This window comes from Myxine glutinosa, chromosome 2 (genome assembly GCF_964187855.1).
Source record: "Myxine glutinosa chromosome 2, kmMyxGlut1.1, whole genome shotgun sequence".
NCBI classification, from domain to species: domain Eukaryota; kingdom Metazoa; phylum Chordata; class Myxini; order Myxiniformes; family Myxinidae; genus Myxine; species Myxine glutinosa.
The window spans coordinates 96,263,028-96,278,320 of NC_136262.1; the positions used below are offsets into that span (position 1 = coordinate 96,263,028).

General features: G+C 47.7%; 1 protein-coding gene across 7 annotated transcripts in view; it reads left to right on the forward strand.

The window, feature by feature from the left end:
- The window catches only part of LOC137421552 (ornithine decarboxylase), a 60,567-nt gene extending 45,827 nt beyond the window's left edge, over positions 1–14,740 (forward strand). For 5 of the 7 annotated variants that reach the window (XM_068107722.2, XM_078771260.1, XM_078771261.1 and 2 more), the window contains 5 exons: positions 242–325; positions 6,484–6,628; positions 7,124–7,227; positions 10,746–10,954; positions 13,569–14,740. In XM_068107722.2, the coding sequence (XP_067963823.2) occupies positions 242–325; positions 6,484–6,628; positions 7,124–7,227; positions 10,746–10,954; positions 13,569–13,665 (639 nt within the window). In that variant the 3' untranslated portion in view covers positions 13,666–14,740. Of the gene's footprint in view, positions 1–241; positions 326–6,483; positions 6,629–7,123; positions 7,228–7,576; positions 8,065–10,745; positions 10,955–13,568 lie in introns of those variants that run through there. The other 2 variants (XR_010983359.2, XM_078771264.1) reach the window with 2 other exon arrangements.
- The last annotated feature ends 553 nt before the right edge of the window (positions 14,741–15,293 follow it).

The window sequence follows — 15,293 nt, forward strand, 5'->3', positions numbered from 1 at the left end:
CGTCCAGCTTCTTCTTCTCTCTTCCTCTTGTGCGTAGATAATAAATCCACTATTGAACAACGCCTCGAAATAACGCTCGATTGCTATCCGTGATTCCTCGGTATTCAGCGAGAGGGATCACACGATAGTACTTTGAGCAGTTTATTTTTGATAATAAAATGCAGCAAATTTGATTGTGTATCAATTTGCACTCAATTTGATTATCTATTAAATTTGTGTTGCATTGACATTGTTTATCTAGAAGAAGCTTGAAATCTCCTTGAAACTTTTGGACATTGGAGGAGGCTTTCATGGAAGGGTCAATGGTGTTGAGACGTTTGAAGAGGTTGGTCCCCGTTGTAAAAATTCACACATTTTGATAAGGAAGTTTGAAAATTCCAAATGAGTATCTTTTTGTTGAATTGTATTTCACTCTTGCATTTTTGCCACATGATCTAATCAGGTTGTGACAAGTAGTATATTCGTTTTTATGCAGGTAAGAATTTGAAATGACTACTCTAGCCCAAGGACTCTACTGTCGTTTGGACCCACCCCAAATGACTGAAAGTAATCTGGGTCGCATCACAAACACCTCTAAAGTTGTGTGAGTGTCAACGTCCAAGCTGACAAAGCCAGAATTGCTATGAGATAGTAGTGGAGTATTTATACGTTCAGATCACATCTTGTGATCATCCCAATGAGCTTATTCCTATTACAGAGATCACATATATTTACTTAAACCTCTTCGCATATTGGCTACTCGCTGTATTCTTGCACGCTCATTGTACTATCACAACATTTGAGTGAGTTCAGGAGAATATGTGCTTTTTACCCTGTGCACATGAAGCGAAAAGCGGGATTAAACAATTGCTTCATGTCTGTCCGTCCATCTAATCCACCATATAAAACACAATGCCAGTTTGTGTATTTGAACAGATGTCTGTCCCCCTTCATAAGGATAGGTTTTAAAGGCCAATCTTTTAACACTAAATGTGTGTTCACTGAAATCTATTTGAGGATAAAACAAACTCGAAAAATATTTTCCATAAAAGAGTAATTATGTCTCTTCTATTGGAAATGTAGATGGTGCCTTGCAAACTGAGCCTCGGGGCGGTGTACAGAGGCGTTAAAAAAAAAAAAAAAAAATACAAGGCGCAGGAAGGTGGAATTCGTAAAATGAGTGTTCATTTACATCTGTATGTTGTCTAATAAATAAACAAAAGCTACAAGGACACCTGACGCTAGGCCGAGGCTTCAGACTTTGGCACGCTCACGAGGCTGCACCATCGAATAAACTGTTCCAACCCATCATTTTGACAGGTTTTTTTACTAGTCAGTTTATGATCACAGAGGAACAACTTTTTTAAAATTTAATGTTATAATTTGAGCACGGATCACGAATAGGAAGTCAAGTTTGCTGTTTTACCACACATTGGATCAGAATTTATCCCAATTGGGAGATCAGAAGGGCGATGTTGATGCTCCCAGACATGCCTGCGTCTGGGATGGTGCTGAAGAGTGCAATTGCCCACCTTCTTCCTTACAGTCAATAGGAGACCATGAAACTTCAAGCCAACCAGGCCTGACTGAGAATCCTTTATTTATTTTTCATCTTCCTTACTTTTTTTCTGCTTTTTCATTTGTTATTTTAAACTGTGGGACCTGGGCCTGTATAGAACCTAGGGTCCGTGATGTCACCACCCGTAACATTGGTAGTCAGGAGTGAGATTGGAAGCCGAAGCCCGTGTCTGTTACAATATAATTTGTTGTTGTTTATTGGAGCATTCTATCTACCTGAATGTTTATTTACGAAAACAATATTTTTATTTTCCATTTTTTGTAATCATTCAATGAATATATTTTATAGAGCATATTGTGGCGTACACGAAAGCCCACTGGCGTGGTGACATCATTCCGCGCACCAAGTGGGCGGCGGCCACGCCCGAGGGGTAGGCGTGGCCTCGGGATATACACCGGGCGCGCAGCCCGGAGCGCGCCAGTGCTACAGTGACCTCTTTGAATAAAGAACATCAAACTTACCGCGTTGTCCGCTTCCTCCTTGGTAGCAAGTCACGCGCGTAGCACCGCGTGCTAAATTGGTGACCTCCGACATTCGAGTCGGCCGTCGCTGACTACCTACTAGTCAACCGCCGCAACAATGGCTACCAACGCGGTCTCCATCAAGCTCCCCGAATTCTGGGAGTCACAACCCGAAGTTTGGCTCCTGCAGGCGGAAGCCCAGTTCCGACTTCGAGGCATCACGGTGGACGAGACCATGTACTGCCACGTGGTCGCCGCCCTCGGGCCCGGCACGGCCACCCGCGTCGTATCGGTCCTAAGGGATCCACCTGCCGACGGCAAGTACGAGGCGGTCAAGCGTCTCCTCCTCGCCACGTTCGGCCTTACAGTGGACGCACGGGCCGATCGCCTCTTGGACCTCCCCGAAATCGGGGACACGCGACCGTCGGTCCGTATGGACCATATTCTGGCGCTCATGGGCGACGAAACCCCGAACGCTCTATTCCGGGCGTTGTTTCGACGCCAGCTGCCAGCACGAGTCCGCCTCGCTTTGGCTGGTTCCGCGTTAACGGAACCCCGTGCGCTCGCTGCTGAGGCCGACAAATACTACGCGGCTTTGGCCACGCAGGCGAGTCTTGGCGCGGTTGCCGCTCCCGAGGCTCCCGAGGCTCCCGAAGCTTTCCCTGATGCACCGCACCTCGTGTCCGCCGCCATGCCCCGACCACCACCGCCGCCGCCGCCGCGAAGAAAACCGCGGCCTCCGACGCCGCAGCTGCCTGCCTGGTGTTTCTTCCACGCCAAGTTCGGCCACGAGGCTCGGCAGTGTCGCCCGCCGTGCTCATTCGGCAGGTCGGGAAACGGGCGAGCCAGCGCTTGGTGGCAACGGTAAGCGTCGGCAATTCCAACAGCCTTCTGTACATAAAGGACACCTTGTCCGGGCGCCATTACCTGTGCAATACAGGAGCGCAGGTGAGTGTCGTTCCTGCCGGTACGTCCGACAAGCACACCGCGGGCCGAGGTCCCGCACTGCTTGCGGCCAATGGTACGTCTATACGCACGTACGGAAAACGCTGTCTCTCCCTGCGGTTCGGAGGTCAGGTTTTCCATTGGTCGTTCGTTATGGCCGACGTGCCCATGGCACTGCTCGGCATGGACTTCTTATGTGCTAATGGATTACTGGTCGATGTAAAGCGCAGAAGGCTTGTCTAGGCTGAGACGTTCAGCTCGCTCGCGTGTGCGCTGCCCGGCTCGTTGAGCAGCTCACAGAGCGGCTCATCGAGCGGGTCGCCGAGCGGCTTGCTAAGCGGTTCCGTTCCGTCCAGGTTCATCTGTACGCTTCCGGCAGCGGACGAATTCGCCCGCCTCCTCATGGGTTTTCCGGCCCTCACGCGGCCGACCTTCTCGGTGGGGACCGTCAAGCACAGGGTGGAACACCACATCCCCACCGCCGGGCCACCGGTCTACACCCGGGCACGCCGCCTCGAGCCGACGAAGCTCGCGGTAGCGAAAGCGGAGTTCGCTACGCTGGAGCGGCTCGGCATCGTGCGGCGCTCCGAGAGCGCGTGGGCGTCCCCGCTCCACATCGTGCCCAAGCCCGGCAGGGGATGGCGACCGTGCGGGGACTACCGGCGCCTCAACGACGCCACCACCCCCGACCGCTACCCCGTCCCCCACATTCAGGACTTTTCCGCCCGCTTGGCGAATATGTCCTTCTTTTCAAAGGTGGACCTCGTGCGCGGCTACCATCAGGTCCCTGTCAGGCCAGAGGACATCCCGAAGACGGCTGTCATCACGCCATTCGGGCTTTTCGAATTCCTTCGGATGCCCTTCGGTTTGAAAAATGCGGCTCAGGCGTTCCAGCGCCTCATGGACAGCGTCTTGCGCGGCTTGGATTTTTTGTACGTCTACCTGGACGACATCCTCGTCGCCAGCGCGTCCCGCGAAGAGCACCTACACCATCTCCACACGCTCTTCGAATGTCTGGGCCAGCATGGCCTAATCGTGAACCCCGCCAAGTGCCGGTTCGGTGTCGCTGAAATCGATTTTTTGGGGCACCGCGTCACCAGGCATGGGGCCGTCCCCCTACCGGCCAAGGTGGAGGCGGTGAAGGGGTTTCCGCGCCCACGCATGATCAAGGGGCTCCAGGAGTTCCTGGGCATGGTAAACTTTTACCATCGGTTCCTGCCCCGCATCGCCCAGCGCCTGCGCCCCTTATACGAGGCCCTTCGAGGGAAGCCGGGCAAAGGTGATGTTACCTGGACCGAGCAGATGGACGCGGCGTTCTCGGGCGCGAAGCTCGCCTTGGCCAACGCCACCATGCTCGCGCACCCGGCGCTCGATGCACCGATCGCCCTCACCTCCGACGCCTCGGACTACGCGGTGGGCGCGGTGTACGAGCAATGGGTGCATGGAGCTTGGCAACCGCTGGCGTTCTTCAGCCGGCAGCTTCGCCCGCCCGAACGCCGTTACAGCACCTTCGACCATGAGTTGCTTGGGCTTCACTTGGCGGTCAGGCACTTCCGCCATCTGCTCGAGGGCCGTGCGTTCACGGCCTTCGTCGACCACAAGCCGCTGGTTTTCGCGATGGGCAAGGTCGCCGAGCCGTGGTCGGCCCGGCAACGTCACCTCGCGGCCATGTCCGAGTACACGACGGACATCCGGCACGTCGCGGGAAAGGACAACCCGGTGGCCGATTGCCTTTCCCGGGCCGTCGCCCACGCAGTCCACCTTGGCATCGACTATGCCCGGATGGCAGCGGACCAGGCCGCCGACCCCGGGGTCCAGGCCCTGCGGACCGCCTTCACGGGCCTCCGCGTCACCGAGGTGCCCTTCGACGGCGTGGGCACGGCCCTCGTTTGCGACGTCTCCCTCGGGCGGCCTCGCCCCATCGTGCCCGCAGGCTGGCAGCGCCAGGTTTTTGACGCCATCCACGGCCTGTCCCACCCGGGCACGAGGGCCTCCCAGCGGTTGGTCGCCGACAAGTTTGTGTGGCATGGCCTCCGGAAGGCCGTCCGCGGCCGAGCCAGGACGTGCCTCGCGTGCCAGCGCGCAAAGGTGCACCGACACATCCAGGCCCCCTTGGCCCCGTTTACGGTGCCGGAACGTCGGTTCGACCATGTTCACGTGGACCTGGTGGGACCTCTGCCCCCCTCGCGGGGTTTCACCCATGTCCTCACCATGGTGGACCGCACCACCCGGTGGCCGGAGGCCGTGCCTTTGGCGGCAACGACGGCGGCAGACGTCGCGCAGGCGTTCATCGCCACCTGGGTCGCCCGGTTCGGCGCCCCCTCGGACATCTCGTCCGACCGCGGCCCCCAGTTCACCTCGGAGCTCTGGGCTGCGGTCGCGCGGGGGCTCGGGGTCCAGCTGCACCGAACCACGGCCTACCACCCCCAGGCCAATGGCCTGTGCGAGCGATTCCACCGCTCGTTGAAGGCCGCGCTCCGGGCCACCCTCCGCGACGGCGGCTGGGTCGACAGGCTCCCCTGGGTCCTGCATGGCCTCCGGACGGCGCCCAAGGAGGACCTGTGCGCATCCGCGGTGGGGTTGGTCTTTGGACAACCGCTGCGGGTGCCGGGCGAGTTCCTCCCCGACCCCACGGCACCTTGGTCCGCGGCACAGGAGCGTTCTGCGCTGCAGGAGACCGCCCGGAGGTTCGCCCCGGTGCCGACGGCGCACCACGGGCACCCTCCTACACACGTCGCCCCAGAGCTTCGCACCGCGGAGTACGTCTTCGTCCGGCACGATGCCCACCGGACACCACTGCGGCCCCCGTACGACGGGCCTTTCCGCGTGCTGGAGACCGGGGTGAAACATTTCACCCTGGACATCGGCGGCACTCCTGACCGGGTCTCCATAGACCGCCTCAAGCCGGCCCACCTCGACGTGGACCACCCACCGCCGGTGGCTCGGCCCCCGCGTCGGGGCCGCCCTCCTGCGGGCGGACCCCCGGCACCGCCCAGCACCGCAGGCACGCCGCCCCCCGGTCCGGCACCCATCCCGGGTACAGCCGGGGACATCCCACCTGGCATCCCTACACCCCGGACGCCGCCGGTCGCCAGAGGGCGCTTCGGCCGGGTCATCCGTTTGCCCCGCAAACTGGCACTCCAGGTGCGCGGGAATTCTGGGGGGGGCGCGTGTGGCGTACACGAAAGCCCACTGGCGTGGTGACATCATTCCGCGCACCAAGTGGGTGGGGGCCATGCCCGAGGGGTAGGCGTGGCCTCGGGATATACACCGGGCGCGCAGCCCGGAGCGCGCCAGTGCTACAGTGACCTCTTTGAATAAAGAACATCAAACTTACCGCGTTGGCCGCTTCCTCCTTGGTAGCAAGTCACGCGCGTAGCACCGCGTGCTAAAATATCTTATTTAAGGTAGAGAAAGTTTAAACACCCCTTGTGGCAGCACTTTGACATGATTTTCTTCACGCTCATTATAAATCGTCATCTGCATTCCAACTTGTGACGTCACTGAGCTCCTTTTCAGGTGGCATTAAAAGTGAAAGAAGCTTTGGACACAAACTTTCCCAAGGGATCAAACATTCATCTGATTGCCGAACCAGGAATATATTATGTGCAATCTGCGATCACTCTTGCTGCCAACATTATTGCAAAGAAATCAGAAAGCACAGGTATGGCAATTGTCCAATTGCCGAAGGGTGATACAAGCATTAATTATTTGACATTTTACTTGAGCTCCTGTAAATATCAATCTTCCCTCGATTTTATGACGTCATATGTCTCTTTTTCACAGGTAATATCAATGGTAAAAGAAAGTTGACAGAATAGGCCATTTGGTAAATGTAACACTGTATAACTGTTCTGCTGCATTGTTAGAAGGGCATGCCACATCCAAAAACAGGTCTACCTGTGGACATGAAAGGTAACTCATTTAAAATATGCATTTAAAGATCCCACATCATTCTTTCAAAAAGAGTAGGCCATTGTGTGCTCGTGATTTGCATAATTCGCATGGCCTGCAAGTGGGTGTGGGTGCTCAAGTATGGATATGACACAGGCGTGTTGAGCCAAATGGCCTGCTTGTGTGTGTAAGCTTCTTTGTATTCCTGTTATCCATATATATTGCTTGTAAATAATGTATGATACAATTTTGTCTTCCTGTTTAGATGGCAAGTGCTCGTTCATGTACTTCCTGAATGATGGAATATATTCCTCATTTCATGTCATGATGTACAATCGTTGTACTGTGATAAAGCCGCTCTCCTTGAAGGTAATCAAGCCCCATGAAATCTTTATCCTGATAGGTTATCATGCTGCATTTCGAGCAGGACATTGTTTGGAGCTTGTTATATGTACATATATATATTGTTGAGGATTTGGGAACTGTGTGTGTAATTTGCTGTAAAATATACCCTTTTGTGTGCTGTAAATATTCCTTGTAAATACCTCCAATTGTAAAGGTCAAAGGTCGTCCTTAGTTAAGCCATCGCACGCATGTAGCCAATCATAAGATTCCCTCAGTAGTTATGTCCTTAGTAAATGTCAGTATAAGGCTCTGTGGTCCACTAATTCATTGCGTTGCATCAATTAAATAAGATAGATCCCCTTTCAATTGCCAGCCTTCATTGCCAACTGCATTGGGCGGTTTTCTGCATTTGCCGCCATTGCCATGTGCTGTACCTCGGAGAAGAAAGGCGTGTCTCCACCTCGTCATCAGAGGGTGGAGCCAGGAGAGCCCTTGCCGACCAACCAAGCACGAGGGGTTTGGCTTGAGAGGGCGGAGAGAGAGCGATCGGGGAGGTTCGCGAAGGTTCGAGGGTGTGGCCTATATAACCCGTCACGCAACGCCCCCACGAGAGATGAGAGGGATGCGGCAGAGACGGGACCTTGAACCATCGCAGCTTGAACCACAGCAGCTTGAACCACAGCAGCTTGAACCACAGCAGCTTGAACCACAGCAGCTTGAACCACCGCAGCTTTGAGCTTTAACGGCGGCTGCTCACCTCGAGCACACACGAACCGGACCCGCACCCTGCCCGCCCTGAGATCCCACCTCATCCGTCCAGCCATCCACCTCCTGCCAGTCGTTCCGGCCTACATCCCCCGTGTAAGTCTGATTGTCGTCCGTCTTTTATGTTGTCCTGGGGTCTAAGTAAGATTGTATAGAATAAGCTGGTATTTGCACTGTGTCTTCCTCTTCTTCTTCTTCCAGTTACTTTCGTTATCTTTCCTTCTCCTTGGTTCTTTTTGATTGTGTACAATAATAATAATTAGTAATAAATTCCTGTTCTTCCTACCTTGTCTTCTTCTTCACATTCGGTCGCTTTAGAGGTTTCCAAATTGAGTGTACGTGGCGCGATTCGGCCAACGCATATGAATCGGGTTTAGCCCCTTCGATAAACGGCTCACGCCGCAGTTCGCATCGCTCGGCGCAACCAGTCCATTATGCTGCGGCCGTGAGCGGGGGGGGGGGGGGGGGGGGGGGGGGTGTTTCCTTGCGTACCGGGAGGCACTGGTATTTAGGTCATAGGACGGTTGGGCCTAATACCCTACCCAGCGCTGACCGGGCATGACATCATACCCCCGGGACCACGTCGGTCAGTCATAGACGAGAGGATTAATCCCCCCTCGATAAGGGGGAAAGAGGCCGACGTTGGGTTCCGTAACAATATTTTCTACAACAGTGAGGGTCATGCAAGAGCGAGGTTGAACTGACAGTGCGGTAGCGGGGAAACCTTTGGGTATATTCAGCAAGGAATGAATGAACAGGAAAATGAGAGAGTAAGAAAGAATGGGAGAAAGAGAAAATAAACACTGAACCTAGCAAGTAATATGGTTGGCTTAGGAATGGTTAATGGCTTTTGAGGTCAGGTTTGCCATGTGGTTGGGCCAAGTGAGGTCATGGGTGATGGTGAGCATAGAGGTTAAAGAGACTGAACATCATCCAGTGGCTTAAACTGAAAGTCGATCGGTTGGTTTGTCTGAAAATCCTTCCAGCTTTACAAGATGAGACTGAAAGAGTTTCCAGGATTGAAAAACATGTTCCAGAAGTCACACCAGAATCGAATCAATTTCAGATGAGCATATAGTGGAACACCAGTTGTCTGGCTGGAATGGGATGGGGTATTATGCAACATAATGTGGTCATCTGCAAAAAGGAAGAAAGGATTTTCCAAAGCGTGAAAGACGTCATTTTTGTAGATGAGGAAAAAGACTGGGCCCAAGACGTTCTAACCTCAACTGGGAGAAGACAACGTTGCATTGATAGCGACACATCGACTGTGAAATGTAGGAAATCCGAAATTCAGGTAGGAAGGTGAACATATATGCCACAGCTTGTGATCATGTCAAGGAAAGAAGATACCAGCCTGTGTGAAGTGCCCAAGATATGTTCAAGGAGATTGTGCTAACCTCTTGTTTAAGATTTTGGGCCTACAACCTTTGATGGGAGAGGAGATGCAGCAAGTCAAGATCAGGAGCGACTGAAACGGAATCCAAAACGATGTTCAGAGATCAAAACAATTTGAAAATAGGTGAGATTTGTTCTTCCTTTTTCATGCCTCTGTAACCAACCTCCACATTCTCTTCAATCTCATTCTTCCCTTCATGTTTTCAAGACAGCTAGCTACATTCACCAGCATCTCAGATCACCACAATTCAAAATCCTAACCTTTTCTTCCACCCTTCTCCCACCTCCCTCCAATTTTGCTTCTGTATCCATATTATCCACCCCCTGCATTCTCCTCTACCCCTCAACCTTACCCACGCATCCCTTGTTGGTCCGTCTCCGTTTATTTCCTCCCCCGGCCCCACTGTTGGCATTTCCCCATTGTCTTTCTGTTGTTCCTTTTGTTATGTTGCGTCCTGATCCGTTCTGTGTTATAGCTCTTCCACAAGCCTTGACTCTGCACACAAAAAAAAAAGATTACGTCAGCAGCGATGATTAATTCTATGACTTTCTTGTAATCGGAAGTAAACTGACTGGTCAGTAGTTGAGAACGTTTTTGCACCCTTCTTGTGGACAGGAGTGATGTTTATGCTGATTTCCAAGGAAACAGGAAGTGGCCAAAAGAAAAGCACAGACTGTGCAAAAGACACAAGCAAGAGCAGTAGAGTAGGACTTCAGATCATGGGCATTGATACAATCTTGGCGAGTCGCTGAAGCAGGGTCGAGGCTGAACAGAGCTTTCTTCTTTTTCTTCTTACCGAGGACAAAGTCCAGTAGACAGTGGGGCCCAAGCTGGTAATTATTGAGAAGAAAATGGAGAAGCATGAAAAAGGAGCAAATCGGAGAAAGAAACTATGTGAAAGGCCTAAACCTCAAGTCTGTGGCCTTGCCAAGATCTAGATCAACACAAACTTGGACTCGATACAACAGGACCAAGTAGGTGCAGCTGAGAAGACAAGGAAATGTATGTCGTATACACGATAAATAGCACATGGAAGAAACAGAAACAGTTGGACAGGATGGATTCGGTTGGATATTCTTCGCTTTTAAAGAACTTTATCACCGGTGATGGTGATGGATGTGAATCTGCATTATCAGTTAAAATTTTCTATCGAAGAAATAGATATAGATTGTTGACAAAACTCCAGAAAAGGACAAAAAAAGGGCTAATTGTTTGTTGTTGTTAGCCTTATTCAAATCCGTAAGTGTCTCGTATTGTCTGGAGCCTTCCTTAAGTGAACGTACTTTGTTACACTGCATATTTTATCCACACCGATCATAAAATGTCATCGAGAACATCCGAAACACTCATATTGTCGATGACTGCTCTCGCATGATAGGGTGAAAATGAAGTGACATTCCAGTCCACTGTATGGGGTCGTACATGTGATGGCGAAGACTGCATCGTGAAGAATTGTTCTTTGCCAGAGCTTTCCACCGGAGAATGGCTCATTTTCAAAAACATGGGCGCCTACTCCATGACAACTTGCACCACGTTCAATGGCTATTCTCCTCCCGAATGTGAATTTGTTATGGCTCGGAAGGACTGGTCAGTTTTTCTGATGTTTCTGTGTCACCTTTGCTTTTGTTTGGAATCAACATGAGACCATATTTTAATATCAATTATTCTATGTGGGTTGATCTGATACATTTGCCATCTGAAACCCTGGCTCATGATATAGGGAACCCTGGTTTAAATCCTGTAAATCATGTGTCTGCCAATTGTCTACTGATGTCCTTGTAATTCATATAAAAGTATACAGATGTATCATCATGTCTTTGCTCTGCATTTTATTTATGTAAAAGTTGGGTCATCTGATGAAGATTGGGTTACTTTGATTTTTAGTAAAGCATCAAGAAGATTTATGTTTAAAGCTGTAGCAAAAATTAACCTGAGTGCACCTGCAGTGATTGGCTAAGTGGCCTCATTTTCTTGTTTGAGGTCAGTTTCTTCATTTTTCCAACGTACAAATGAACAAACATATCGACAATTTCCTTGTGGTTGGGTGGGGGGGGGGGGGGGGGATTGGGAGGGTTAGTTGTGGCCATAACATGACCCTGAGTATATCCCCAGCATGTATGCAAAACTTGGTGGAGGTTGATCCAGGGGTGTGGAATTGTATAGAAATCAGAGGTTTCACAGTGACACGGTGATTCACACACATCTTGCTTATATATATATATATATATATATATATATATATATATATATATATATATATATATATATATATATATATAAAATGAATCCATTTTGAGTTCTCCAACCTTTAATGAGCAAATAAATAACTGCTCGACGTTTCGATCAGCAACACGGATAAACGTGCATCCACTGACCTTTCTCAAGAGTAAAGCAAAACAACTCTATACCCTCCCTTATATAAGGGAAAAAGGGGTGGGAACACCAAAACCACCAATCAATGCCATTCTGGAACAACTCGTCCCATTCAAATTTAAACCGTAAATCAAAATCAAAACCGTTGAACCAACTGAAACCACACATTGGGATGTTACATGAAAACAACCGTTAAATCACACGTTGAATCAAACAAAACGGAGCATAATTCAAATAAATCGATGAAAAATAAACAAACATGATTAATTGCTTCAAGTGATGATGGTAACTTAAACGAATTAAGCTAAACAGATACATCGCAAACATAAAGAAAGAATATATACCCAAGTGACAGCAACCGAGGTAATAATTTATATGCTTGGTGACACAGTTTCTCTGGTACGTTTCTGCATGAGCGGGCCAAAAGCTACTGGTAAGTCCAACACTTCCTCTGTGCGTGACACAACAGACTCCTCCACATGCCATGCCTCCAAAATCCTCCTTCGTTTACTGGCATAAGTGCCTGTTTCATGGTGAACATAGGTTTGTAACTTACCCTCACACCTGCCAATTTTAAAACTCTGCCAATCCTTTGGCACCCCCCCTCCCCTTATATAAGGGAGGGTATAGAGTTGTTTTGCTTTACTCTTGAGAAAGGTCAGTGGATGCATGTATATCCGTGTTGCTGATCGAAACGTCGAGCAGTTATTTATTTGCTCATTAAAGGTTAGAGAACTCAAAATAGATTCATTTGATTTTATTCCCAACCGCAAGTCATTACTTTATATATACACACACACACACACACACACACACACACACACACACACACACACACACACACACACACACATGAATTAGCTCATGACGCTCCCCTCACCATCGCCACAGAGGAATGGGCTTGTTTTAACTGAGGATAATGACTGTACCTGAGTTGCCGTGTTGTCATGATTTAAACCAATCATAATATAAACATTTATTTTGCACAAATTGATTTGTAATATTCCTGGTATTACATTTTTATAAGCAATTTAAGTTGAAGATTTAGGTTGAAGAAATAAAACAAAAATAAAAAAGGGGCCCTTTAACACGTACACACGAGAGGAGTAGATGCAGACTGGAAGTTTGGGACAATATCACAAAAGTTTGAGCGAGTAGGTCAGTGATGTGACGGGCACTGCACAGAAATATGTTCCATATATTAAATACTTGACCTCACGACCACGTACAAAACAACTCACCATCGTCATGTAATTCAAAACAACTCACCACCAGACGTAAACACCACATAATTCAAAACACCAACACATACATGCCACGTTTTCAAAATTACCTCACCGCCACATTATTAAAATTACCTCACATCCACATAATTACCAACTCCCGCTGTACAATTATAAACACCTCATCGCACACCGCTATAGAAACAGGCTTGTTTTAACTGAAGATAATGACTGCAACTAAGTTGCTGTGTTGTCATGATTTTCACCAATCATTATATAAACATTTATTTTGCACACATGTATTTGTAATATACATGATATGACATTTTTATAAACAATTGAAGTAAAAAAAAAAGCCGACTTTTTTTCTTTAAAAAAAATTGGGGGGGGGGGGGGAATATTCCTCATTTAATTGGTGAACCAATAGAAGGAATAATTACCAGTGGCATAAGCACAGAGATGGAAGGACTAAATGGGGATATAGATTGAGAAAAGGGAGATGGTTCAATGAAAGGAGGATTGGGAATGAATGTTTCCACCATGTTTGAGTATATAATAAATATATGGCTTGAAGTAGAGCTTTGACATTTCCTCTTCCTTTGCAGGGAAACCTTGCAAGCCCTCCCTGAAGCCATGAAGACGTTTGTTCCCCTTGAGGACACAGGCCTTCGTGTGCCATTGTGCTGTGACCAGAACTCCTGAACTCATTCAATGAATGCTGCCAATATCAGTTTTATGGTTCATCAGGATTGAGTACCAGATTTTTTTTTTTTTTTTTTAATGACAAGTTGTACTTAAATTTAAACCTTTCTTTGCCCTCTTATTTTATCCCTTTCTTTTATTTTTTTTCCATTTTTAAAATCCCTTTCTTTAATCTCTTATTTTATCCCTTATATTTTTTCATTTTTAACCCCTTTCTTTAATCTCTTATTTTATCCCTTTCTTTTATTTTTTCAATTTTTTATCCCTTTCTTTGTTTTGTTTTTTATCCCTTTCTTTAATCTCTTATGTTATCCCTTTTACTTTTCCCTTTTTTATCCCTTTCTTTAATCTCTTATTTTATCCCTTTCTTTAATTTTTATTTTTTTATCCCTTTCTTTAATCTCTTATTTTATCCCTTTCTTTAATTTTTATTTTTTTTATCCCTTTCTTTAATCTCTTATTTTATCCCTTAAAAAAAATTTTTTTTCACCCATTTCTTTAATCTCTTATTTTATCCCTTTCTTTTATTTTTTCAAAATTATATGCCTTTCTTTGTTTAATGTTTTTATCCCTTTCTTTATTCTCTTATGTTATCGTTTTTATTTTTTTCCTTTTTTAAACCCTTTCTTTATTCTCTTATTTTATCCCTTTCTTTAATTGTTTTATTTTTTTATCCTTTTCTTTAATCTCTTATTTTATCCCTTTCTTTTATTTTTTAACCCTTTCTTTAATCTCTTATTTTATCCCTTTCTTTTATTTTTAATTTTTTTTTATCCCTTTCTTCAATCTCTTATTTTATCCCTTTATTTGCCCTCTCTCAATCTGGAAGTCAAATGTCATACCTATGCACGGATAAGAAAGCTTCCATTAATTCTTTTTTGAATCAACTTTGGTGGGCATGGGTATAAATAAGCACTTCCTTTAGTATTCATCCCAAGTTCTCCTTGATGTCAACCCAGACTTTCTACAGTTCCAGAAATTGCATATTTAGTTTGCATAAAATGGCATATGTACGATTGTATGTCAATCTGTGAAAACTGTACAACAAAAATTACAATAAATTATAAAGATTCGTTTTGTGCAGTTCTGCCTTATTTTGTGCACAGAGGTATACCTGTTTGTCATCCCATTTGAACCCCTGGCTCATGATGCAGGGGAACCCATTTTCGAATCGCATTTTTTTGTATACATTGTCAGTGCTGGATTTAAGTTTAACAGCCCCATGGTCATTGGAGTAGTAGACCCCCTCCCCCCACCAACCTTGAAACCCTGTAGTGGGATGAGGGAGGGAGAGCTGAACTGCATTACTCTTAAAAGATCGATAAACATTTCGCTACAGCACTTCTTAAAGCTGAAGAAGAATCAAAAGTAAAAATACTGAAGGTAAGAACAGCAGACTCAAAGTTTGGAGTGGGATGAGTATGTTGTCTTGGAGACGAGTCAAGTTTATTTTCTGCACCCAGGCCTAATTCTTTACAGCAACGCCGTCGTCAACCCTGACAGTTAAACTGGTTAGATCCACTGGTGTCGTTGCTGCATCATCTTGCAATACTGTAAACCCGAAATTGGATCATTTAGGTATTGTTGCGGATCTCAAACGTCGGCCTTCCCCTTACTAGGGGGGGATT